This window comes from Bos grunniens, chromosome 3, assembly GCF_055505025.1.
Source record: "Bos grunniens cultivar Pamir isolate PY7600 chromosome 3, Bosgru_T2T1.0, whole genome shotgun sequence".
Taxonomy (NCBI): domain Eukaryota; kingdom Metazoa; phylum Chordata; class Mammalia; order Artiodactyla; family Bovidae; genus Bos; species Bos grunniens.
In genome coordinates, this window is record NC_141167.1 from 33722001 (window position 1) to 33749313 (window position 27313).

The 27313-nt window shown below is 44.3% G+C and overlaps 1 protein-coding gene across 1 annotated transcript in view; it reads right to left on the reverse strand.

The window, feature by feature from the left end:
- The window catches only part of LOC147375440 (uncharacterized), a 139333-nt gene extending 117251 nt beyond the window's left edge, over nucleotides 1–22082 (reverse strand). The window contains exon 1 of the mRNA XM_086390208.1: nucleotides 21704–22082. Within this exon, the coding sequence (XP_086246334.1) occupies nucleotides 21704–21782 (79 nt within the window). The 5' untranslated portion in view covers nucleotides 21783–22082. The remainder of the gene's footprint in view (nucleotides 1–21703) is intronic.
- Nucleotides 22083–27313: the final 5231 nt, after the last annotated feature.

A 27313-nucleotide genomic window follows, 5' to 3' on the forward strand; every position in this document is an offset into this window, starting at 1 on the left:
AAAAAATTTAAAAATATATAAAAAATAAAGTCTTGCCAATACTATCTCTCTGACCCTTCCCAACACCCATATTAGTATGGAAACACAAAAAACCTCAACTAGCCAAAGCAATCTTGAGAAAGAAGAATGGAACTGGAGGAATCAACCTGCCTGACTTCAGACTATACTACAAAGTCAGAGTCGTCAAGACAGCATGGTTCTGGCACAAAGGAAGAAATATAGATCAATGGAATAAAATAGAAAGCCCAGAGATAAATCTATGCATCTATCAATTCAGTTAAGTTCAGTTCAGTCGCTCAGTCATGTCCGACCCTTTGCGACCCCATGAATCGCAGCACGCCAGGCCTCCCTGTCCATCACCAACTCCCGGAGTTCACCCACACTCACGTCCATCGAGTCAGTGATGCCATCCAGCCATCTCATCCTCTGTTATCCCCTTCTCCTCCTGCCCCCAATCCCTCCCAGCATCAGAGTCTTTTCCAATGAGTCAACTCTTCGCATGAGGTGGCCGAAGTACTGGAGCTTCAGCTTTAGCATCATTCCTTCCAAAGAAATCCCAGGGCTGATCTCCTTCAGAATGAACTGGTTGGATCTCCTTGCAGTCCAAGGGACTCTCAAGACTCTTCTCCAACACCACAGTTCAAAAGCATCAATTCTTCGGCGCTCAGCCTTCTTCACAGTCCAACTCTCACATCCATACATGACCACAGGAAAAACCATAGCCTTGACTAGACGGACCTTTGTTGGCAAAGTAATGTCTCTGCTTTTCAATATGCTATCTAGGTTGGACATAACTTTCCTTCCAAGGAGTAATGGACACCTTATATTTGACAAAAGATGCAAAAATATACAATAGAGAAAAGACAATCTCTTTAACAAGTGGTGCCAGGAAAATTGATCAACCACCTGTAAAAGAATGAAACCAGGACACTTTGTAACACCATACACAAAAATAAACTCAAAATGGATTAAAGATCTAAATGTAAGACCAGAAACTATAAAACTCTTAGAGGAAAACATGGACAGAACATTTTCTGACATAAATCGCAGCAAGATCCTCTATGATCCACCTCCCAGAGTAATGGAAATAAAAACAAAAATAAACAAATGGGACCTAATTAAACTTAAAAGCTTTGCACAATGAAGGAAACTATAAACAAGGTGAAAGGCAACCTTCAGAACGGGAGAAAATAATATCAAATGAAGCAACTGACAAAGAAATAATCTCCAAAATATGCAAGCAATTCATGTAGCTCCATACCAGAAAAATAAACAACCCAGTCAAAAAATGGGCCAAAGAACTAAACAGACATTTCTCCAAAGAAGACATATAGATGGCTAACAAATGCATGAAAAGATGCTCAACATCACTAATTATCAGAGAAATGCAAATCAAAACCACAATGAGGTACCATTTCACGCCAGTCAGAGTGACTGCTATCCAAAAGTCTACAAGCAATAAGAGCTGGAGAGGGTGTGGAGAAAAGGGAACCCTCTTACACTGTTGGTTGGAATGCAAGCTAGTACAGCCACTATGGAGAACAGTGTAGAGATTCCTTAAAAAACTGGAAATAGAACTGCCATACAACTCAGCAATCCCACTGCTGGGCATACACACTGAAGAAACCAGAATTGAAAGAGACAAATGTACTCCAGTGTTCATTGCAGCACTGTTTACAATAGCTAGGACATGGAAGCAACCTAGATGTCCATCAGCAGATGAATGGATAAAGAAGCTGTGGTACATATACCCAATGGAATATTACTCAGACATAAAAAGAATGCATTTGAATCGGTTCTAATGATGTGGATGAAACTGGAGCCTATTATACAGAGTGAAGTAAGCCAGAAAGAGAAACATCAATTCAGTATTTTAACACACATATATGGAATTTAAAAAGATGGTAATGATGACCCCATAGGCAAGACAACAAAAGAGACACATATGTAAAGAACAGACTTTTGGACTATGTGGCAGAAGGTGGGGGTGGGACAATATGAGAGAATAGCATTGAAACATGTATATTACCTTACGTAAAATAGATGACCAGTGCAGGAAGCAGGGTACCCAAAGCTGGTGCTCTGGGACAACCCAGAGGGAGGGGCTGGGGAGGGAGGTGGGAGGGGGGTTCAGGATGGTGGGACACATGTACACCCATGGCTGATTCATGTTGATGTACGGCAAAAATCACCACAATATTGTAATTAGCCCCCAATTAAAATAAATTAATTTTTAGAAATTATAAAAAATAAAATCTTGCCAATACTATTTCCCTGACCCTTCCCAACACCCACACTGAACTCCTTGGACCCCAAAACAGTGACATAAAGTGGGTTGTTAATATATTGCAGGGCCTATATGAATCCCTTTTCTGGCCTGCATACCTTTGATGATGTCCTTCCTTTTAAATGTCCTTCCTTTTTGAATGTTCTCAACCATATCATTTTCTTCATCTAAAAAGGCAATGAAAATAATACCTACCATGCAGTGTTGCTGGAGGCATTACCTGAATTCCATACATTCATTTTCTAATATGATAACATGAAACTAGGGCTTCTTTAGTGGCTCAGACAGTAAAGAGTCTGCCTGCAGTGCAGGAGACCTGGGTTTGACCCCTGGGTTGGGAAGATCCCCTGGAAAAGGGCATAGCAACCCACTCCAGTATTCATGCCTGGAGAATCCCCATGGACAGAGGAGCCTGGCAGGCTACAGTCCAAGGGGTGGCAAAGAGTCAGACACAACTGAGCGACTAAGCACATCACAGCACAATGTGATACTAAATAATATCACTGTTAGTAACAACTAATACCTGTTAAGGTGCTTGCTGCTGCTGCTGCTAAGTCACTTCAGTCGTGTCTGACTCTGTGTGACCCCATAGACAGCAGCCCACCAGCCTCCCCCATCCCTGGGATTCTCCAGGCAAGAACACTGGAGTAGGTTGCCATTTCCTTCTCCAATGCATGAAAGTGAAAAGTGAAAGTGAAGTCACTCAGTCGTGTCCGACTCTTCGTGACCCCACGGACTGCAACCTACCAAGCTCCTCCGTCCATGGGATTTTCCAGGCAAGAGTACTGGAGTGGGGTGCCATCACCTGTTAAGGTGCTTAGTCATTCATTAACCTCAGCTTGAATATCTCCTCCCAGGCCTTCCTAACTCCATACTTTCATCACCTCCTGGTTAAAATGAATCTCCTCCTACTCTATGCTTTCATAGCAATTGGTTTACAGCACTTGCTTAATATCTTACCTACAGTTACTCTTGTATATATCTGCCTCCCTATTAACCTCCTATTGACCAGGTTTTATTCATTCTCACCACAAAAGTGCCTGGTATGTCATGGTTGAACACACTGAGATAACATTTTCTACCTTTTTCTTCTGCAAATCCTTCCCCTTTATTACGTTTCCAGGCCTCCTGAAGAGATTATGTTCCATTAAAAGTCAAGATTATTCCTCTCAGCAACAGGAGGATTTTTATTAAATGTGTAGTAATACTAATAATTTCCATCTGATAGCACTTTACAGTTTATAAGGTGCTTTCACTTCCACATACATTTATTCATTCATTATGGGGGCAAGCATTGCTTGTCTGCATGGGATTCCCCGGGTGGCTCTAGTGGTAAAGACTCTGCCTGCCAATGCAGGAGATGTAGGAGATGGTGGATTCGATCCCTGGGTTGGGAAAATCCCCTGGAGGAGGAAGTTGCAACCCACTCCAGTATTCTTTTAAGGAAAATTTCCTGGACAGAGGAGCCTGGTGGGCTATAGTCCACGAGGTGTCAGTGAGTTGAATGCAACTGACCAAACACACACACACACATATACACATCTTCCCCATGTGCCAGGGAAGCAAAAAAGGAGAACAGCCATGCCTGCTGTAGAGTGTTGCCCTGCTGCTCAGCCCCAAGTGACAGTGAGAAAATGACAAGGGAGTTGAGTGGAGATCATGGTAGCAACATTATTGCTTTCAGAGCTGCATAGTGAACATCACGCATCAAATGTCAGAATCAGGATTTCTCCTAGACCACCTCATGCCTTTACCATCAAATATAGCCCTTGTGTTCTGGCCAAGGAAAAACTCTATGAACAGATAATTACTCAACCAACTACACTGGATTTAGCACTTGCCTTGCACCAGAAGTGTCATCTATAACATATTAACTCTATCAATCAAGAGAAATTTCTTCCCATTCCATTGAAGAAAACCTTGAGAGAGGAGAGGAAGGAAAGGAGGGAAGGAAGGAGAAGAAAGAGAAAGAGAAAGGGAGGGAGGGAAGGAGAAGGGGAGGGAGGAAGTTAGTTTTCCTTTATAAGGTGAGATGATTAAAAGGTAGAGTTGGGATAGAAAGGTTTCTCAAGTATTTTTTTCTTCCTAAGAAATGAAGTGGAAATCCCTTAGTGAAACGTGAGCCCTAGAAACAGGTTCCTTTAAAACATGCCCTCACAGACCTCTCAGTTTAATGGGGATTATGTATCCCTCGTGCATAGGAAAAAGATGTAAATAGTTTGGTAAGTTCTGTACTCCAGCTTAATAAGAAATGGTAAGTTGGAGGAAGGATGCTAACATGCTTAGGAGATGATCAGGAAAATGTATTAAGGTCCATAAAATGCTTATTTCCCTTTTTCTGAGCACTTAAGATATGCAGGGAGTGGGGGTGGTCACTGATTCTTCACAACCTTATGAAGTCAGTAGGATTATTGTCATTCAGTGGATAACTGATAGGCAGAGAGAAAAAAATGACTTAAAGTGGGTCCCAGGATACTGAATCCACTCCAGGTTTTATCACTTACTAGTCCTATGACTGAGCAAGTGACTTAACCCCTCTGAGCCTCAGTTTCCTCTTTTGTAAAATGGGAAATATTGATGTCAGACCTGCATGACTCCTGGTGATTCATACCCTACCTACTTTAAAAGGTTTTCACGGAGGGAGATTAAAAGGGATAATGCACATGAAAGCGTTTTGGGGAAATTAAAAGCCTGGATCAATGTAAGGGATTATTGAGGTCGTTGTTGCTCAGCCTAGTGCAAATTGGTGGCAAACACGTCTAGCTTTTACACATCTCCACTCTCCTTTATTATATTAACAGAACTCTGATTCTATTTCAGGAGACCATGTACCTCCTTAGAAATATTCTCACCCCAGATTCTCTTGTAGCCACATGTAGCCAAGTGACCATTTGCAGCCAGTTAGATGTAAGCTAAAGTCTACTGAGCAGTTTCCAGAAGAGTTATCATTTTGCTGATAGAGACAGACTCCACTGCAGTATGGTTTTTATCCTTTGCAATTCCTCCTGCTTGGCATGCAGGCTTGATGCTTAGAGACAAGATATCCATCTTGCAACCATAGAGACAAAAGTTCTATATTCAGAATGTCAGAGCAGAAGGCAAGAAGGGGCCTAAGTCCTTGAGTATTTGCTTGAGAAGTTGCACGAGGTCTAGATCATCCATCTGATTCTTGTTCCCTAAGAAAAATAAAGCTATATTTGTTTAAGCCACTGTGGTCAGGTTTCTATTCCATGCAGCCAGGCACAATCCTAGTTGGCAACAGGTGTTAACTACTGTCATGAGAGAAGGGTCAAAATGCCTTCTTAGGCTCTTTACTACAATTTTTCCTTCAGCGTCATTAAAGAATGCAATGCAGGATGACATAGCAGGAAGAGTCAGATACTTTAGAAGTGAGTTTTAGGCCTGGAGAAGCCTAGTTGTGAATGCTGCAACTGTTATTAACTAGCTGTGTCACCCAAAACAGGATCTTAACTGTAAAATGACAACAGCAATCTCCATTTCACAATGAGTTCTACATGAAAAGGGCATGGTGCATATTAAGTGCTCAACAAATGGTTATGGTGCTTTAGACGGGGGCAGAGGAGGCCCTAACAGTATTTCAAGGTTCTGATCTGGACTCAAGGGTCATGCATCCTTAGTGAAGACATGTGTTTTCTGGTTATTTGGTCAAACCCTGTTTTGATGGGATACTCTAGGACAGTAAAAATCAGCTGTTAAGCTACCAAGTCAGAACTTTAAATTAGCCTCAGGAACTTCAGAGGCTGCGTGGCAGAGGACTAAGAGTTCTGACTTTTGGGCCAGATACCTCTAGGTGTGAATTCTGGTGCCACCACTTTCTACTTACATAACCTGGGTGGATTACACCATCACTTTGAGGTTGGATTTCTTCCTTACCTCACAGAGGTTGTCAAGAGCCTCCAATGAGATAACATACATGAATATGCTTAACCTGCACAAGTATTACTGATATGAATGTTTGTATTCTCCACTCTGGTACAGTGGTGAGCCCGGTGCTGGTAGGGGAGGGGGATATTGCAGAGGAGGGAAGAGTTTGTTGTGGCCATAAATTGAATTTCAAATACACAGAATCACTGGTCTGCAAAGGACCACAGTTGGAGGTTGTTTCGGTCAATGCTAGCCTTGAAGCAGAAGCTTCCCAGGTGGCATGGTGATAAACAATCCATCTACCAATGCAGGAGACACGAGAGACACAGGTTTGATCCCAGGGTAGAGAAGATCCCCTGGAGGAGGAAATGGCAACCCACTCCAGTATTCTTGCCTGGACAATTCCATGGACAGAAGAGTCTAGCAGGCTATAGCCCATAGGGTTGCAAAGAGTCAGATATGACTGAACACAGCTTTGAAGCAAACCTAACCATTTGGCTTGTGAGGTGGCAGCTGCCTGCTGGGCAGCAGCTCTCGGGAGGATGGGGGTGGTGGGAGAAGAGGGGTTCAAAGCCTGACACTGCTCCTTGGCCCTTCTCCACTGTAGCCATCACCCCGAGGGTCCAGTATGGCGAAAAATATACTTTGCCTCCAACACAGCTCAATATATTTGGGGCTGAGGAGGGGCTGTAGGAGGCGAGAGCCTAGCTGAACACTGCCTGTTGGTAATAAAGGCCCCAGGAAGGCACACAGCTCCTCTGCAGAGGCCCCCAACCTTTTAGGCACTAGGGACTGGTTTCACAGAAGACAATTTTTCAAGACTAGAGAGGGGTAGTTTCCGGATGATTCAAGCACATTGCATTTATTCTGCACTTTATTTCTATTATTATTACATCAGCTCCACCTCAGATCATCAGGCATTAGATCCTGGAGGTTGGGGACCCCTGCTCTAGAGGAGAGACATGCCCCCTTCCTGGGTCAGTGGCTGCTTTTCTCTGTCTTTCTGGCTACCCCTCTTCTAGCCCAGACATTTCAGGAACTTATTACCAGGGTCAAGTCCATCCTGTTCTTAGGGCCCTGCATTGGTGGCACTTGGATTTAAATACAGATGCTTGTATAAGGGAGGGGGAGGGAGAGCAAAGAAGCCAGGGCTGCTCCTGTAGCAGTCACTGCTGGTGTGGCCCTGGGTATGCATAGTTGGGTGTCCCCAACATAGGCAAAGGGAAAGAGCACTATTATGGAGTCAGAGGGGCCTGAGATTAAGTCTTATAACCTGCTAACTCTGAGACAGTCATACAACTTTGTGTGTGTGCTCAGTTGCTCAGTAGTGTCCGACTCTTTTGTGACCCTATGGACTGTAGTTTGCCAGGCTCCTCTGTCCATGGGATTTTCCAGGCAAGAATACTGGAGTGGGTTGCCATTTCCTCCTCCAGGGGACTTCCTGACCCAGGGATTGAAGCCCTGTGTCTTCTCCTGTGTTTTCTGCATTGGCAGACGGATTCTTTACCACTGAGCCACCTTGGAAGCCCCTAGTCATATAACCTTACTGATCCTTAGTTTCCTTGAACTTTTTGTGAAATAGTCATTTTAAAAAGCAATAATAACAGCTGAAATTTATAATAATTATAGCTTAACATTTACTGACTACTTAATATGTGCCAGACTCTGCCCTAAGCTTTTTACATGTAGTATTTCATCCCATTTTCCCAGTAACCCTATGGGGTAGGCATTCTGTTGTCTCCAGTACTCCCCATCTATTTTATAGATGAGGAAACTGAGGCACATAGAGTTAAAGTAAGCTACCCAGGGTCACACAGAGAGTAAAAATAATGTGTAACAAATGAAAAGTGTTTGGCATGCGGTGTGATTCACTCAGTGGTAGCGATCCTAGGGAGATGTGCCCATATTAATAGAGAAGCTTTTTCCTTTCTTCCTACCTTTTCCCCATCTGCAATAATGAGACACCTGTCATCTCATACCAGCCCTGGAAGGTGAGCAGTATCAATACAGATGAGCGTATCCATCAAGAAAACAAAACCATTCTAATACCTCAAACACAGAGAAGTGAATACAGGGACCTCATCATGTGATGATGCTCAGAGAGCTGAACTGGCAGTCAGAGTAGCAAACAGGAAACTGGTACCGTTTCAGGCCTCTGGCTGGATCAAGAAACAGCCAGCCAGAAGCTGGGACCCATGAGGAAGAAGCTGCTGAGAGTGAGCACTGTGGACAAGATTCAGCGGGACTGCAGGTGGCAGGCCCGGGCTTCCCTTCTCCCTCGTCCAATTTTCTTCTAGGACCATGCATCACCCAGACCTAACTGCAAGTTGGGGGATGTAATTTCTTAAAACATAAAGCAGAACCGAGGAGGGGAGAGAACAGACAAACATTAGCCATGGAGAAGAACACATGTGACCTATTTGAGGCAACAGAACTAATCAGGTGTGTATCCAGGACTTGAGTCCTATCTTTTTATGCTCCTGTAATGCTTCCCAGTATCTTGACTTGTCCAGCAAAGGATTATCTCAACTCTTTATTCTATTCATTATATATATATTTTCTAAAGCTTCCCCGCTCTTTTCAAGGCTTCAACTCTACCCAAATCCTCTTTCTGCAGTTGACCTGGTTCCCATATCTTCATATGGCCTCCAGACCATGTGACAACTATTTGACTTTGACGGTGTGGATCACAATAAACTATGGAAAATTCTGAAAGAGATGGGAATACCAGACCACCTGACCTGCCTCTTGAGAAATTTCTATGCAGGTCAGGAAGCAACAGTTAGAACTGGACATGGAACAACAGACTGGTTCCAAATAGGAAAAGGAGTACGTCAAGGCTGTATATTGTCACCCTGTTTATTTAACTTATATGCAGAATACATCATGAGAAACGCTGGACTGGAAGAAACACAAGTTGGAATCAAGATTGCCGGGAGAAATATCAATCACCTCAGATATGCAGATGACATCACCCTTATGGCAGAAAGTGAAGAGGAACTCAAAAGCCTCTTGATGAAAGTGAAAGTGGAGAGTGAAAAAGTTGGCTTAAAGCTTAACATTCAGAAAATGAAGATCATGGCATCCGATCCCATCACTTTATGGGAAATAGATGGGGAAACAGTGGAAACAGTGTCAGACTTTATTTTTCTGGGCTCCAAAATCACTGCAGATGGTGACTGCAGCCATGAAATTAAAAGATGCTTACTCCTTGGAAGGAAAGTTATGACCAACCTAGATAGCATATTCAAAAGCAGAGACATTACTTTGCCAACAAAGGTCCGTCTAGTCAAGGCTATGGTTTTTCCTGTGGTCATGTATGGATGTGAGAGTTGGACTGTGAAGAAGGCTGAGCGCTGAAGAATTGATGCTTTTGAACTGTGGTGTTGGAGAAGACTCTTGAGAGTCCCTTGGACTGCAAGGAGATCCAACCAGTCCATTCTGAAGGAGATCAGCCCTGGGATTTCTTTGGAAGGAATGATGCTAAAGCTGAAGCTCCAGTACTTTGGCCACCTCATGCGAAGAGTTGACTCATTGAAAAAGACTCTGATGCTGGGAGGGATTGGGGGCAAGAGGAAAAGGGGACGACAGAGGATGAGATGGCTGGATGGCATCACTGACTCGATGGACATGAGTCTGAGTGAACTCCGGGAGCTGGTGATGGACAGGGAGGCCTGGCATGCTGCGATTCATGGGGTCGCAAAGAGTCGGACACGACTGAGCAACTGATCTGATCTGATCTGATGTTTACTCCTTTTCTGCATTCAATCTTAGTGTCCTCTCCCAATCTGAAAAAGAGTTCCCCATCCACCCCACATTGGTCAGGGTTCAATTGGGGAAGCTGAAACTCTGTGACTGTTATGGAATAAAAGATGTTCAGTTCAGTTCAGTTCAGTTTAGTCACTCAGTCATATTTGACTCTTTGCAACCCCATGGACCACAGCATGCCAGGTCTCCCTGTCCATCGCCAACTCCTGGAGTTCACTCAAACTCATCTCCATTGATTTGGTGATTCCATCCAACCATCTCATCCTCTGTCATCCCCTTCTCCTCCCACCTTCAATCTTTCCCAGCATCACGGTCTTTTCAAATGAGTCAGCTCTTTGAATCAGGTGGCCAAAGTATTGGACTTTCAGCTTCAACATCAGTCCTTCCAATGAAGACTCAAGACTCATCTCCTTAGGATGGACTTGTTGGATCTCCTTGCAGTCCAAAGGACTCTCAAGAGTTTTCTCCAACACCACAGTTCAAAAGCATCAATTCTTCAGCACTCAGCTTTCTTTATGGTCCAACTCTCACATCTATACATGACCACTGGAAAAACCATAATCTTGACGAGATAGACCTTTGTTGGCAAAGTAACGTCTCTGCTTTTTAATATTCTGTCTAGGTTGGTCATAACTTTCCTTCCAAGGAGTAGTTCAGTTCAGTTCAGTCTCTCAGTCCTGTCCAACTCTTTGCGACCCATGAATCGCAGCATGCCAGGCCTCCCTGTCCATCACCAGCTCCCAGAGTTCACCCACACTCACGTCCATCGAGTCAGTGATGCCATCCAGCCATCTCATCCTCTGTTGTCCCCTTCTCCTCTTGCCCCCAATCCCTCCCAGCATCAGAGTCTTTTCCAATGAGTCAACTCTTCGCATGAGGTGGCCGAAGTACTGGAGTTTCAGCTTTAGCATCATTCCTTCCAAAGAAATCCCAGGGCTGATCTCCTTCAGAATGGACTGGTTGGATCTCCTTGCAGTCCAAGGGACTCTCAAGACTCTTCTCCAACACCACACTTCAAAAGCATCAATTCTTTGGCACTCAGCTTTCTTCACAGTCCAGCTCTCACATCCATACATGACCACAGGAAAAACCATAGCCTTGACTAGACGGACCTTTGTTGGCAAAGTAATGTCTCTGCTTTTGAATATGCTATCTAGGTTGGTCATAACTTTCCTTCCAAGGAGTAAGCATCTTTTAATTTCATGGCTTCAGTCACCATCTGCAGTGATTTTGGAGCCCAGAAAAATAAAGTCTGACACTGTTTCCACTGTTTCCCCATCTATTTCCCATGAAGTGATGGGATCGGATGCCATGATCTTCATTTTCTGAATGTTGAGCTTTAAGCCAACTATTTCAGCTTGTCCTTCATCCAGTCCAGCATTTTTCATGATGTACTCTGCATATAAGTTAAATAAGCAGGGTGACAATATACAGCCTTGATGTACTCCTTTTCCTATTTGGAACCAGTCTGTTGTTCCATGTCCAATTCTAACTGTTGCTTCCTGACCTGCATACAGATTTCTCAAGAGGCAGGTCAGGTGGTCTGGTATTCCCATCTCTTTCAGAATTCTCCATAGTTTATTGTGATCCACAAAGTCAAAGGCTTTGGCATAGTCTATAAAGCAGAAATAGATGTTTTCCTCGAACTCTCTTGCTTTTTTTGATGATCCAGCATATGTTGGCAATTTGATCTCTGGTTCCTCTGCCTTTTCTAAATCCAGCTTGAACATCTAGAAGTTCATGGTTCACGTATTACTGAAGCTTCGCTTGGAGAATTTTGAGCATTACTTTTCTAGTGTGTGAGATGAGTGCAATTGTGTGGTAGTTTGAGCATTCTTCCAGTCCTGTGGCCACTGCTGAGTTTTCCAAATTTGCTGGCATATTGAGTGCAGCACTTTCACAGCGTCAGCTTTCAGGATTTGAAAGAGCTCAACTGGAATTCCATCCCCTCCACTAGCTTTGTTCGTAGTGATGCTTCCTAAGACCCACTTGACTTCACATTCCAGGATGTCTGGCTGTAGGTGAGTCATCACACCATCATGATTATCTGGGTCATGAAGATCTTTTTTGTACAGTTCTTCTGTGTAAAAGTTGTACAATTTGTACAAATTGTAGCATATCCATACAAAAATGGTCTGTATTGTGTGTGTATATACATGTGTGTATATACACATACATACATACATACAATGGTATATTGCGTACATGCTCAGTCATGTCTGACTCTTTGAGATTCCATGGACTGTAGCCCACCAGGATCCTCTGTTCATGGGATTTTCCAGCCAAGAATACTGGAGTGAGTTGCCATTTCCTCCCCCAGGGGATCTTCCTGACCCAGGAATCAAACCTGCATCTCCTGCATTGGCAGGAAGACTCTTTACCACTGAGCCACTGAACCACCTGGGAAACTGATGCTGGAATATCTCAGCCATGAAAAAGAATGAAATGTTGCCATTTGCAGCAACATGGATGAACCTAGAGGGCATTATGCTCAGAGAAATAAGTCAGAGGACAAAAAGTATTGTATGATATCATATATGTAGAATCTTAAAAAATACAACAAACTAATAAATATAATGAAAAAGAAGCAGATTCATGGATTTAGAGAACTAGTAGTTGTCAGTGAAGACAGCGGAAGGAGGAAGAGAGTAAGAGGTATAAACTATCAGAAAACTATCAGGTATGAAATAAGCTACAAGGATATGCAACACGGGAAATATAGCCAATATTTTATCATAATTATAAATGGAATATAAGGTTTAAAAATTGTGACCTTCTATACTGTACACCTATAACTTATATAATACTATACAGCAACTATACTTCAATTTTTAAAAAAGAGGCCAGTGTTCTGAACTCCTGCCTGTGTGTCTCACTACCTTTTCTCTCATCCTCTTAACATCTGACAGTCACATGCAGGGAGGGGGAAATAAGAAAGGAAGATGGAGCTGGCCAGGAAGGACAGACATCTAGAGCCTTGCCTAGAGCTCACATCCTGGGAAATCAGAGTTCCTTCTCTGAGGCCAGCCAGGCACTGTAGTCTAGAAGCAAGAAGCTCCATTCATATGAGAAACACTTATGGAGCACCTACTGTGTATGATGCCACATATCCTCATTAAACACCTCCTGAGAGCCTCATGCTAGCAGTGAGCAGTGAAACAGACAGATATGATCTATATGGTGGGACTTAAGTTGGGGAGACACTGATCAGATTTAATTTTTCAAAATTTAAACTGGCTGCCTCGCCTAGAATGGATCATAGGTACGAGTCTCCCTATTTTTACATATAAGGAAATTGGGACTTAGAAGGATTGAAAATCTTCTTCCAAGGAGATTTATGGACATGGGTGGGGGCGAGATTTATGGACATGGGTGGGGGCGGGAGGAAGGAGAGTGTGGGTGAATGGATCGAGTAGCATGGAAACATATACACTACCATATGTAAAATAGATGGCCAATGGGAACTTGCTGTATGACTCAGGGAACTCAAACTGGGGCCCTGCAATAATCTAGAGGGTGCTAAGGGGTGGGAAGAGGGAAGGAGGGTCAAGAGGAAGGGGATATATGTATCCCTATGGCTGATTCATGTTGATGTATGGCAGAAACCAACACAATATTGTAAAGACATTATTCTTCAATGAAAAATAAATACTTAAAAAAAAAAAAAAAAAAGTCTTGTTCCAGCTAGAGACTCTGAGACTCTGATTCTTGACCAACCGCACAACCTACACTGGCTATAATCCACGCTCCGTTCATGAAAGTGTCTCCTTCTATTCATGTTATTCACGCAGGAGTAGGGAGGTGGTGAGAGGGTCAGGGAGGGAGGGAGAGGAGGAGATGGAAATGACGTGCCCCCAGGGTCAGGATGTGCTCGGCTCACACTTCAAGTCGCTCCACTGTGATACCCTCTTTTTGAGCCTGGTCGAGGGGCCAGCCGCTCCCAAGGGCTCTGGTCAGAGAAACTGCCGGCTGCTGCTGCCCAACAAAGATGTCTCGTTGCATCTTGTTCCTATCGATTACCCACCAAAGTGTCTCTCATTGTTAGGCATTCCCCAGGGGCAACCAGAGAAAAGGAGTCCTTTCTCCTTTTTTTTTGCTTTTAATGACATCCAATCCTACCCAGTGATCTATGCCCTCTTCCTAAAGGCAGCAGGGGGAAGGGAAAGGAGAGAATGAAAACACAGAGGTAGTGAGGACAGGGGTAGACACACACACAAGTGAGAGATGGAGAGAGACAAAGCGAGAGACAGAGGCAAAGAGAGAGACTGAAACAGGTACGCAGACAGAGAGGCAGCAGAGACTCAGAGGCTGGGAGAGAGAGATGGAAATAAAGATCAACGAGTCTATTTTGACTTTTTGTGCTAAGACACCCTATATGGGAGAGACAAAGGCAGACCCAGAATGAGAGGGCGAGAAAGGAGACAAAACAACAGCAGGACAGAGGCAGGCAGAAACGAAGTGTCAGAGAAATAAAGACGAGATGACAAGAGAGAAGGAGAGAAAGAGAAAGAGAGGGAGGAGGAAGGCAGGAAAGGGAACATCAGCACTAGAGGTCCAGGGGCTGAGAGGACTCATGAGGGACCCACATGGAGCCCCAGACAGCCTGGGAATGCAACTCCCGTCCCCCAGTGTACAGGGATGGGTTATTCTGCTATTTCACCTGTGAGCTGTGTTAATCCCCGCCCCCCACAACTGGAAATGAGAGCTCCTGAGAGGCAGCCAGACCCTGCCCCACACTTTGGTCTGGGTACCACGACCACAGCAGGCTTTGGATTTGGGGGCTGTCATGCTCCAGGACTCAGCACTCACCTTTCCCAGACTTTCTCTCTCCTTCAGTTTCGTGACTCCAAGATAACGCTGAAGCCCAGACCTCCACATCCAGGACAACTCCGAGCTCTGCACACCAATGTCCCAATGTACCATTTCCCCAGGTCCCACTGCCTCACACCAGCTTCTGGTGCCTTCAACACAGACACAGCTCAGCACCTTCCCATCTCCTCTCCACCCTGCTCCTTCTCCTGGGTACTTGGCTTCCTGACCCCTCATCCTAGCCAGAAACCTGGGGATCATCTCCGCTTTACCCCACATCATGCATATTGCCCTCCGGACCTTATCTCCTCAACACTTTTTAACTTCTCCCCGCCTACATCTCTGCACCTGAAACAGAAAGACAACAATGGGACCTACCCAGTGGGTTGTTAGGATAATTAAATGAGCTAATATATGCAAAGCACTTGTAACAGTGAATTCCTGGCCTAGAGCAAATCCTCAGTAAATATCAGCCAGGAGGTGGTAGTCACAGAAGCTGTTCCTTCCTGTCCATCCCACTGCCTCCGGCCCTCCTGGGGCCCAGCATCTGCTCGCAACTTCAGCATTTCCAGACTGAGCTCTACCTCTAGGCACACAGATTCCAATCTATCCCCCACAGCCACCAAGATGACCTCCCAACAGGACAACTCTCTTCCAGCCTCCGCCACAAAAGCATTCAGGGAGCCCAAGTGAACACAGGATGGGGGTTCAAGCACCTCTGTTGACACAAAGGGGCCTCTGTGCTCTGGACTCATCTACGTCTCTCCTCTTGGTCTCTGCCACACCCTATCCCTCCTCCTAAAGATACATCTGTGCACACCAAGCTGTTCTTAGCCTCCTTGCTATCGTTCCTGCTGTTCCTTCTAATCCTGGGACATCTTTCCTCCTCCCAGGGCCCCAAATGCTCCATTTCTTAAGTGTCTACCAGTACCACGGGTTTTATGTATGTGTATCATTTCTAATCTTCCCAAGATAGGCATGGTCACCTGCCCCGTACAAAAGGAAGGGAGGCTCCATGGCTTAAGACACACAGTTGTAAAAGGCAGAGCCTGGACTTAACTCCAAGGCCCTCTGCTCCCATGTCTGCATATAAGTTAAATAAGCAGGGTGACAATACATAGCCTTGATGTATTCCTTTCCCAGTTTTGAACCAATCTGTTGTTCCATGTCTGGTTCTAACTGTTGCTTCTTGACCTGCATACAGATTTCTCAGCAGGCAGACAAGGTGGTCTGGTATTCCCAATTCTTTAAGAATTTTCCAGTTTGTTGTCACAGTCACAGGCTTTAGCGTAGTCAATGAAGCAGAAGTAGATGTTTTTCTGGAATTCCTTTGCTTTTTCCATGATCTAACAGATACTGTAATTTGATCTCTGGTTCCTCTGCCTTTTCTAAATCCAGCTTGCACATCTGGAAGTTCTCAGTATGATGAATACTGTGTGTATGTATAAACAAAGACTGTATGGTTTATTATAATTTTAATTTTAGACTACAAAACACATATACAATTTTTGACGTTCATAATCTAAGGTTATTATTTAGGTATTTTGGAGAGAATTACATTAATGCTTTGCTATAAAAAAAAAAAAACATATAAAATTTTAAAGACAAGCCAGATGGGTTTTTATGCTTTAGCTATGATGAAGTAAGAGTGCGAGAACTATAAGGAGGTAGTGTGGTGTAATGGAAAGAGCACTGTTATCAGAAATATGTGATCTGAATCCCAACCCAGGTCTGAAATTTACTAGCAGTGTGATGCTGGGAAAGTTATATACCCTCTCTACTTCTAATTCCTCCTCACAAATCTGGGACCTTGCTACCAAACTCTTAGGGTCCTTGAGAACACTGACTGGCATCACTGAGACACATCAAATCATTCCACTCCTCTGTTAAAAGACCTCCAAGTAAAGGCCATAGTCTGCCATGCTGGCAAGGCCCAGTGTGATCTCCCGCATCAGCTGCTCTGTGCCACTGCACATCAGGCCTCCTCTTCTGCTCCCTATCATTCTCCCCTCAACCCCCCTCCAGGGACAGCAGCTTCCTTACTGTCTTTCAAATGCTCCACCCAGGCTCCCACACCAGGGCTGATACCTGCTGTTGCTTCTGCCTGGGAGCCCTTCCCCCCTGCTGGCTTTAAGATGCACCTTGCACCTTCAAGTCTTTGCTAAAGACTCCTTTTCTCTGACCTCCCTTTTTAAAACTGCAACCCCTCTTTCCAGCATGACCTATCCACCCTCCTGCTTCTTCTCTATTATTCACACTCCCTTTAACTGAGTCTATAATTTACTTATTTCTTTTACTTATTGTCTGTCCCTCTCCATCAAAACACAGTCTTCATGAAGGCATGGATTTGTATCTGTTTAGTTCACTGCGGCATCTCCGCATCTGAAACACAGAGTAAGCAACTCAAGAGATATTTACGGAACGAGTAGATGAATGAATGAGTACATGAAAGCACCTAGAGCAAAACTCAGCATGTAGCAGGCACTTAATAGCGCCTCCTTCCTTCCGCATCTTCTGAAATATTTCCTTTTCTCAGGTCTAAGTTAGATGTACGCTGTAGGCGATGTTTTCTTTGAACGCACAGAATATAAGACAGGTCGTATTCTAGCTGCTCATATGTCCAGGATCTTCTTCCACTCCTCTGCACTTCTCTCCTTGCTTTTTTTTAGACATTACATGCACACAGAAGGTGCTCCATAAATATTTGCTGAATTGGCTTATTTATCCAAGTTCCATGAAAGGAAATAAATATATTGTCTATTGCTGGTGACACTTTTGATGATCGATTCTTGATAGAGTCTTGATTACTCTGAGAAATCCACATGTTGAGAAAGGATGAAGACGTCCTCCAGCATCAGGTATGTGAAGGGCCCTGTATTCATTTGCTCCTGGGGGGGACACCAGCTGTTTTTGTTTGTCCACCTTCTTCAGAAAAGTCACCACTCTCCACTCCAACCAGATTATGCTAAAAGAGCTGCCAATCTTTGAATCAGTCTTGCCCCCTGCCCTCCACTATGGGATCCAGACCAGCCATTTATAGTGTCTCTTCCCTCTGGTTCAGTGAATGGCCCTCTAGTGGCCCAATCAAACTCCCTCCCTCCAAAAAGGATTAACTAGCAGGGTAAGGTTCTTGCTTTTTTTTAAAGTAATGAAGATGGGAAGATTTGTATCAGGGATCACAGCCAGCCATTTTTCTACTGCAATAAGAAAGTCTGCAATGGGAGAGGAAAAGAGAAACAAACATGGAGAAGAGATAAGGGGGTGGGGAGGGAAGAATGTGAACAAGAGCAAAACTGACTGTACCCCAATATTTGGAATAGTTGCTGATACCTAGCAGAGTGAGTGAGTGAGTGAGTGAAGTCACTCAGTCGTGTCCAACTCTTTGCAACCCCATGAACTGCAGCCAACCAGGTTCCTCCATCCATGGGATTTTCCAGACAAGAGTACTGAGGTGGGTTGCCATTTCCTTCTCCAGGGGATCTTCCTGACCCAGGGATTGAACCTGGGTCTCCCGCATTGTAGGTAGATGCTTTACTGTCTGAGCCACCAGGAAAGTAGGCACTCAGTAAATAATGGTAGATGAATTACTGAAGGGGAGGAGGAGAAAGAACTGGTAACTTCCCCTGTATCCAGATCAAAAAACTTATTCATTTTTTCCCTCACACATTTATAGAGTTAGTACCATATGTTAGGCGCCATGCTAGTAGCTAATATAGGGAATTAACAGACAATGTTTTGTGCCCTAAAGGAGCTTACCTTCTAGTGGAGAATGTTAACAGCAGACAAATTATGACCTGCTGTAAATCAAACACCTCCATGAGGAATGCCTTGGAATCACCCACTCTGGAACTTGGGGACAAACTGCCTCCAGTTCTCAGTGTGTTCCCAGTGGTGATATCTCTCCCATTTGACTTCACACTTTGGCTGAGCTATGTTTCTAGCAAGAACTGGAAATTCTGACCCCAAGACATGGAGACTGGGATGCTCTGCTGTTGAGTTGCACTAAAGCCAAAGTTTTAGAATAAACTTTTAGAAATCTTGCTGCTGAGATGGTCACTGGTCTTGCCAATTCTGAGGCTTGGTTAGTTGATTCTTTAGGATTCTATACACTTCCCTAGGACCTGTATGTACATTTCCCTTTTCGCTTAAGCTAACCAAAATTGGGATCTAATTTTTGCAACGCAAAGAAATTTCACTAAAACAAAAGCATTTCCTCAACTCCCTGGAGAATGGAGACAAAGAGAAAGAACAGTAAATCTAAGTGCTTTGGGATTTTCATACGACTTTTCCCCACAACACTTTCTTTTAACATCCCAGCATACAGGAAGAAGGTGTCATCATTTATTCTCATTTACAGATGAAGACTTCTGCCCTCTGTAATGTTAACTGTTAGGTCAGATTTTGAGATCAGAGAGACTTCTTATGAAACGCAAGCATTATCACTATTTGTGTGATCTGAGCAAACTGTTTATCATCTCTGGGTCTCAGGTTCCGTGGCTATGAAATGGGAGAGGCACTTATGTTACTCTCACAAGAATGAGAGGATTAAGTCAGATTCTGGGTGTGAATCTTTGAACTTGAAGTCAAACCTCGGTTTCCCAGATGCTCAGGCTCCCTGCCACTAACCTTCAACCCCTGATGTAGGTTTGAAATGTTAATTCACACAGATATACACCCCACATGAATGACTTGAACCAGGTTTGAACCTTGGTCCTTTGACTCCAGAATCTTTACTCCTTATTACTGTCAAGCTCCAAATAGGATGGTGTGGAGACTCAAGCCAACATTATGGGAAAACTTGGGCTTATTTGTTCTGGAGATGATACTAGAGAACACTTGAAGGTCTAGCACGTGAAATAGAGACCAGACTTACTCTGAATTCTCAGGAGCAGAACTGAAGCCAACAGGTGGTGCCTACCAGTTTTCTGCTTAGCACAAAGAACTTTCTCAAGGCCAATACATGCAATTTTCCAGAAGTGATGAGACTCCAATCAGTGGCTCTGAGCAAATAAACTGAGTGACCTACTTGGAAGGCATGTCAACAGAATGCAGGAATGAGATGTAAGTTCCTCCAGGCCCTAAGCTCCTAAGAGCCTTTTCTTACAGGATGTGTATTTGAAATTCTAAGGGAAATGCCTGTGCCTTGAGGTTCAGATTTCATAAGCAGTAAGTTCTTACTGAAAGGACAAAAACTTAGTGGCCTGTTACAAGATGAAGGGGAAAGGCTAGGCCATTTGTTGGCTTTGATGTGAGTCCTAAATTCATTATGTCTCATCCCTCTGATAATCGGGATTAACCATGATCATTACAGACCTCCAAGCAACTGTGACCAGCAGGACTAACATCCCTCAACAGCCCTGAGGACCACCTAGATTAGGTTTGTCTCCTTCACAGACTACCAAGAAGAGTGCCTGGCCCAGGCAGACTGTAGGAAAAGCAACTCTGCTTTGTCTGAAAAGCCATGGCTTTGAAGTGGCAAGTAGTGTGCTGCAAACGTGGCAAGCTCTCCTCCAAGGATCCTAAGAATCTAGGTCCAAATCCAACCTAGTCTATGACCCGAGCATCACTAAACCTCTCCAGATGAGGCTGAGTTCCTCATCTGTGATACCCAGGGTGGCTGGAAAGATGAAACGGGAAGAAATACTCTTAGCACAAAGCCCAGGGAACCATGAATGCCCAGGGAGCAGTAGCCCACCCACCCTCCTCTCTCCTCACCCCTCTTCGCCCCCCTCTTCCTCCAGTTTCTGAGACCCTTCAGCCCACATTAACTAATTTTCCAGTTAGACTTGTAGCTCCAGCTGGACCTAGCAGACTCTCTCAACATATTGATTATTCTGACTCCCTGTGGTCAGTGCTTTACAGTTTGAGAAGCACCATTCACACAGCTGGTTGCAGTGAATCCTACAGGCTCATTTCCCACTGCTGCCCCTCCTGCTTCCTCACTCCCTTCCCAATCACATCCACCACCACATGTTCCTTACACAAGCACAAGTCTTTTCATCACCTGGAGTCTTTATACTTGCTGTTCCCTCTGCCTGGGGTTTGTCCCTAACCCCTTCCATCTCACAGCTGGTCACTCACCACAGGGCTCCCTCTGATGCTGCACCTCAAAGAGGCTTTCCCTGGCCCCTCTATTTAAAGCAGATTCCTCCCAGGAACCCTTCATCACGTCATCCTATTTTAATTCTCTCAGAAGACTGATCATAAATCTATAAACTCATTCTGTGTTTGCCTGCTTATTGCAAGGCTGCCCTTTTAGAGTGTAAACTCCACAAAGGCCTGTCGTCTCTGGTTCATTGCTGCATCTTAGAGCCTGGCAGAGTGAGGCACTCACAGCAGGGTGAATGAACGCATGCGTGAATGAACAAATGAATGCTGTTGTTATCATCCCATTTCTTGGATGAGGAAACTGAGGCTCAGTGGAGACTCACCCATCTCTCATAGGACTGTGTGGCTGTCTTCTCACAGCCCCTGTATGCCCTCTACTTTGCTCTAGGAGGTTGGTGGCTAAGCAGGACTCAGGGAAAGAATAGGCCAGCTCTCAGGAGAGCAGTCCCGGCCAAGAGCCACAGGAACACCTGATTTTTTTACCGTGACCCAGCCCCAGGCACTGAGCTCCGTGCTTGATGGGCATGATGTCACCTTGTTCCCCACAGTCACCCTCTACTCATCTCAGAAAAGGAAACTGAGGCACAGAGAGCTCTAGTGCCTTGTGTGAAGTCATGGCAAAGTAGGATTGCAAACCAAAGGTCATCCGACCTCTGCGTCATGGAACCGCAGGGCATCGCTGCCTCCTCTCTCCCTCCTTTGCCTTCCCTTAGCTGGCACTCTGATGACCTGTGGGCCTGTGACAGACTCTGAGAGACACAGGATTGTCTTTGAGCTTAAATGGAGCCAGAAATCTTAGAAATCTCTGAAAGCAAAAGAGAAGGACCCCTTTTGAGAGGTGCCCACCTGTAATTGGCATGGCCCAGTCGCATCTCCCTCGATTTGTCACCACTGAGAAATCCTGTTGAAGTCCCTGGAAGGCCATCCCTGCTTAACGAGGATACGATCCAGCCCTGGGCGGTTCCAGCCGCTTTCAAAGCCACAGCCCAGAGCCAGTTTTAATGATCACGGAAGGAACTTCTGAGAGAGTTGTAAGAGGACGCGAGATAATTGCAGTAGAAATATATGCCGCTGATGACAATGGCCCGCTGGCCCTGGGCTCTTCAGGAGACGTGGCCTTCAAGGTCAGCTCCTCTGGCACCTGCTCTGATTCTCTCTGACTCTCTGCTCCAAGATAATTATGAAAGAAAGATAATACAATTCCCCCCGCCTGCTCCCCCCACCATCTCACAGCCCTCCACCTCCCACCCCAGTGAAGCAGCAGAAAGGAATGATTCTTAGCAGCTGAGATTAATGAAAATAAAGTGGGTTTGACAGTGGGAAGCTTGACTGTGCTCCTCACCAGTTGTGTGACCTTAAACAAGTTACTTAACCTCTCTGGACCATTTTTCTCAGCTGGAGAAAAAAAAATATCAATTAATATCCACCCAGTGGTCCATCTAGAATGTTAGTGACAGTACCTGGGTGTGCTAATGTTATCACTGCTAGCAGCAGAGAAAGAAAGATTGACATTTGACTTAGTGTTAAATGTTTCTGGTTTTCAAAAGTTCATTCATACCTGTGTGACAGAATTATTAATACGTAAGTATTCCTGTCTTCTCCCTGCTCTCCTCTCCCTCCTCCTCCACATCCCTTACCTGTTAAAGAACACTTTGTCTTTTTAAGTCCAACTCCTCCCAGGCCCCACCCTCCCAGGGAAACTTCCGGCTTTGTTAGATTTCTGTGCTTGGGATTTGATATTAAGAGAATGGCTTCCCTGAGGTACTTCCGCCTCTTGTCTCTCTACCAGATATACAAACTCCCTCATGGCATGGATTTGGCTTGTTTTGTTCTCAGCTGTATCCCAACACCTGCTACGATCCCAGCATGTAGATATTTGTTAGCCTCCATAGGTATTTGTTGAATAAGTGAAGATGACTGAATCCATGACACCAGGGTTTTCTCAACAAGGAGTGATTTTGCTCCTTCCCCAGAGGATATTTGGCAATGTCTGAAAATATTTGGGGATGTCATTTCTGGGAGGGGTTACTACCAGCGTCAGGTGAATAAAGGTCATGGATGCTGCTAAATATCCTGCAAAGCATAGGAGAATATTATCCTACAACCAAGAATTATCCAGCCCCAAATTTTAAGAGCAATTGTACTTTAAATGCAGACAGCTTTCCATCCAGCATCTGCCCTGTAACCATCCCAGGGCCAAGAATCATTTTTCACTTGTTCCTCTGCAACATCCACCTATCTGATGCTTCTACTCTGGCCAGCTGAAATCTACTCTCCAAGAAGTGGTTAAAATAAGATTATAAAAATGAAGCCAGTTTCCTACTAAGAACCTTTCAGAAAACCGATGGCTTCCCATTGCCCTCTGAAAAAATCCAGCCCGCTTACCATGTTTTACAAAGCCCTGAATCATCTGGCTTTCACCTGCTTCTCTGTCCTTGATTCCTACTACCTGCCTCCTCACTCATCTCTACCTACACTGAATGTCTGCTTCTCTGATTGGTGGTTCCCAAAATGTGGTCCTTGGTCCAGCAGCATCAGCACCCCCTGAAACTGGTGAGACGCACAAATTCTCCAGCCCCAGACCTACTGGACAGAATCCAGGGATCAGGCTACTGATCTGTGATTTAACAAGCCCTGTACTCTTGCCTGGAAAATCCCATGGACGGAGGGGCCTAGTGGGCTGCAGTCCATGGGGTCACTAGGAGTCAGACATGACTGAGTGACTTCACTTTATTTTTTCACTTTCATGCATTGGAGAAGGAAATGGCAACCCACTCCAGTGTTCTTGCCTGGAGAACCCCAGGGATGGGGGAGCCTGGTGGGCTGCCGTCTCTGGGGTCGCACAGAGTCAGAAACGACTGAAGTGACTTAGCAGCAGCAGCAGCAGCAGCCCTCCAGGTGATTCTGAGGCAAACTCAAGTTTGAGATCCTATGACCTAATGGAGAGGCTCATCTCTGTATAAGGCTCAGGACCCTTATAATTTGCCCTTCTCTTTGTCTCGAATATTCTTCCCACAGATCTTCATATGATTATACCCTTATCATTCAAGCCTCAACTCAATTTATTTCCTCACACAAGCCTTCCCTGAACACTCTAACTAGAGTTACCCTCTGACCTAAGGTAATATCACATTACTTCATTACAGGCATCATATTATTACATTGTAATAGTCAATTATTTGTATTTATTTTCTCTCTCCTCTACTATTATGTAAGCTTTGCTGGAGTTCAGGAACCTTGCCTGTCTCATTCATTGCTCTACCCCTAGTGCTTAGAGCAGTGTCTGTCAAAATATTTATTAAAGGAATGAATAAGTGAAAAACCTAATTCATGGGGAGCAGAAGAGAAACTAAAAGAGAAACAAAGAAAAGTATCAATTCATATTATAATGAGAAGTGGGGGCAGGGAAAGAAGGAAAAATACTCAAAATGGGGTCTTTAAGACAATTTCGGCTTTGGAGAAATAAAAGGAGTAGAGAAAGGGGAAAGGGAATTTTGAGACGTGTTGTTGAGGATCTACAGAACACCCAGTAGAGACTTGACTCCCCCTGAGCCACTGATTTTTACTGGGTTGAATGTGACCTCACAGAGGTGATGTGGGGCCCTGGGACAGAAGAGGTTTACATATGAACTTCCAGCATTCATTGTTTTTAGAGACTCGACTTTTCAAGAACACAGAGGAGAACTAGATACAAACCCTGTCTTTAAGAAGCTAAACGTTTAATCTGGTGGCTGAGACATGTACAAAGACAGACAATGCTAAAGAAGCGTATGTGTTGATATTTATTCCTGTTTCTTCGTGAAGCATCTCCTTGGTGCCTTACATAAAATATCTCGTGATACCCACAGAAACTCTGTTGTGTATCCCTGTTTTAAAGATGATAATAAAAATAGTAACACTTGTTGAGATTCTAGTCTGTTTTAAGCCAAATTCTCCCTAAGAATTCTCATTGAATTTTCACAACACTCCTAGGAGAAATTAACTATTGAAAGTCCTTTTGCACAGATGAGAAAATTAAGCCTCAGATGGTTGAAATGGTTTATACAAGATGATAGAGCACTCTGCTCCAAACAAACAACAACAAAGCCCCTAGGGACGCCTGTTCCCACTGGATGTTAGGCAGAAACCAATTTCAGCTTCATGTAAGGAAGAACTTTCCAAGCAGTCAGGTTATCTGATGATGTGATAGGTCATTTCCTAAGATGGTGAGCTCTCTGTTGCTTTCTACATCTAACCAGAAACCAGACAAGCTTCTATCTGGGATAATTAGTGACCTTCTGAGAAGAGAGGTCGTTAAACTGACGACTTCCAAGTTTCTGAAGGTATGATCACACGATTTCATTCCTAGATACATGGCTTTGGAACAGTCCTTCTCTCTGGATCTCTTTTTGTGTCATGGGATTACATGACCTTTAAAGTTCCTCCCAGACCACCTCCCTACTCAAAAGTTCTCAGTTTTAAAGGATAGACACAGAAGGCAGCATTGCTGAGCTCCAGACAGGTTTTTGGCGACCCTCAGTGGGGTCCTGTTGAGCCAAGGGACCTGGGAGCTTTGAAGTTAACTTTGTTCCCACTTTTGCCTCCAGTTACCCACAAGTAAACCTGTAATGTGGAAACTTCCAGGCAGCAAAAGACTGGTGTGATGACAAAGTCCTTTAGTCATTCCAACAGCTGGCTTGGGAACCTATACATCCCCATATGCCACCTTCATCCCCACAGCACCCCTCAAACAATGCATTTTACTAGAATTCCAATTATGCTCCAGTGGTCTCAAATCCCCAGAATTCCTTTTTCCCAGGGCAAAAGCAATTGGATTTTCCTTCTCAGCCACCCCTCCCCTCATCAGCATGCCAGGCTCTGGGGTCACCTGGCTCTGTGAAGGGTTTGAAAAGATGCCATGCAGCTTTATAAAATCATACATAAGATCTTTAAAGATGCTTTCTGCAGTGGAGGGGGGTTGTTTTTTGCTAAATCACTTCCAGTCTTTAGATAACAATTTTGCGTGCAGTTAAGGTCCTGAGATAGAATTTATGGTTCTGAAGAATGGCTCCTTCCTAATGTGGCCCTTTCTTTGGCCTTCCCCACCTTCTTCTTGGAGGATCGAGCAAAGGGGGAGGGAGCTGAAGTGATTACCTCCACTACCCAACATATACAGTTCCTCCACAGTCTCTGTACCCACAAAGCACTTTTAATAACCACAATGTCGTGTCATCCTCAAGAAGAGGCTAGAAATAGGCTGGGCAGGTATTACTGGTCCCATTTTCCAGGTGCAGATAGTGAGGCTCCAATAGAGCAGGATTCAAGCTCACTTCTTCTGATCCCAAGTTCAAGGCCCTTTCTAACGTGCCATGGTGCCCCCCTAATTACTTTGTGGCCTCTTTTCTCTTCCTGAGGTCAGAACAGGATCCTGGTTGGAAGGGAACTTCTAAAATGATAGGCCAAGAATTACAAGGCTATTGTCATGTGATAATGAGGGAGACCTGTTCTCCTTCCCAATCCCACAGCCACCAGTCAATAGAGGTGGCAAATTTATTAGCCAAACTAATCTTTAATCTTTAATCCATCTTATATGCTACTGCCAGTTACCTCCAAGGGTGAGCATGACTGGGACACTTGATTGCTCAAAAGATTTCAGTGTCTCAGGACTTCCCTTGGTGGTCCAGTGGTTAAGACTCCATGCTCTCAATGCAGGGGGTATGGATTTGATCCCTTGTTGGGGAACTAAGACCCTATATGCTGAGCACTCAGCCAAAAAAAAAAAAGAAGAAGAAGAAGAAAACAAATAAATGAGATGGAATGTGAAAAAGAAGGGACAGAAAAAAAAAAAAGCTTTCAGTGTCTCTCTTTTGCCCAAAGGGAAAAATTATAAAGTTGGAAGGAAACTAAGGGACCATCTAATCCAACACTCTAAATCATGCGATCATGTGCTCAACCACACCAATATCCCTCAGAGCTCTGCTCGAATAACTCCAGCGATGGGGATCTCATTATCCCTTCTGATTCCATTCATTCTTTCATTAACTTGCCTTTTAAAATCTATACAACAGATATTTATTAGGCAGGCATGGAGTTAAGCCTGGGGATGTAATCCTGAGGCCACATACTCAAATAGTTAAGAGAAAGTTCTGAAGGCCAACTGCTCAACTTCAGGTTCAGGCTCCATCACTTGGTTGTTGCATAACCTTGGGCAGTTACTTAACCTCTCTTTGACTCAATTTTCCTGTTTATAAAATGAGAATAAGACCACTAATCAGCCTGGCACACTGTAAGCACAGAATACATGGAAACAAGTGACAAGTAAACAGGTATATACACTACAAGGAAGTGTGTGAACAGAAACCTGTAGGGGCATCTAATCCACTGGGGATACTGGCCAGGGGAGTCTTCCTGGAAGCTGTGGCCTCTCAGTGAGACATCCAAGCAGTATTTGTATAAGCAAAGAAGGAGAAAATGATT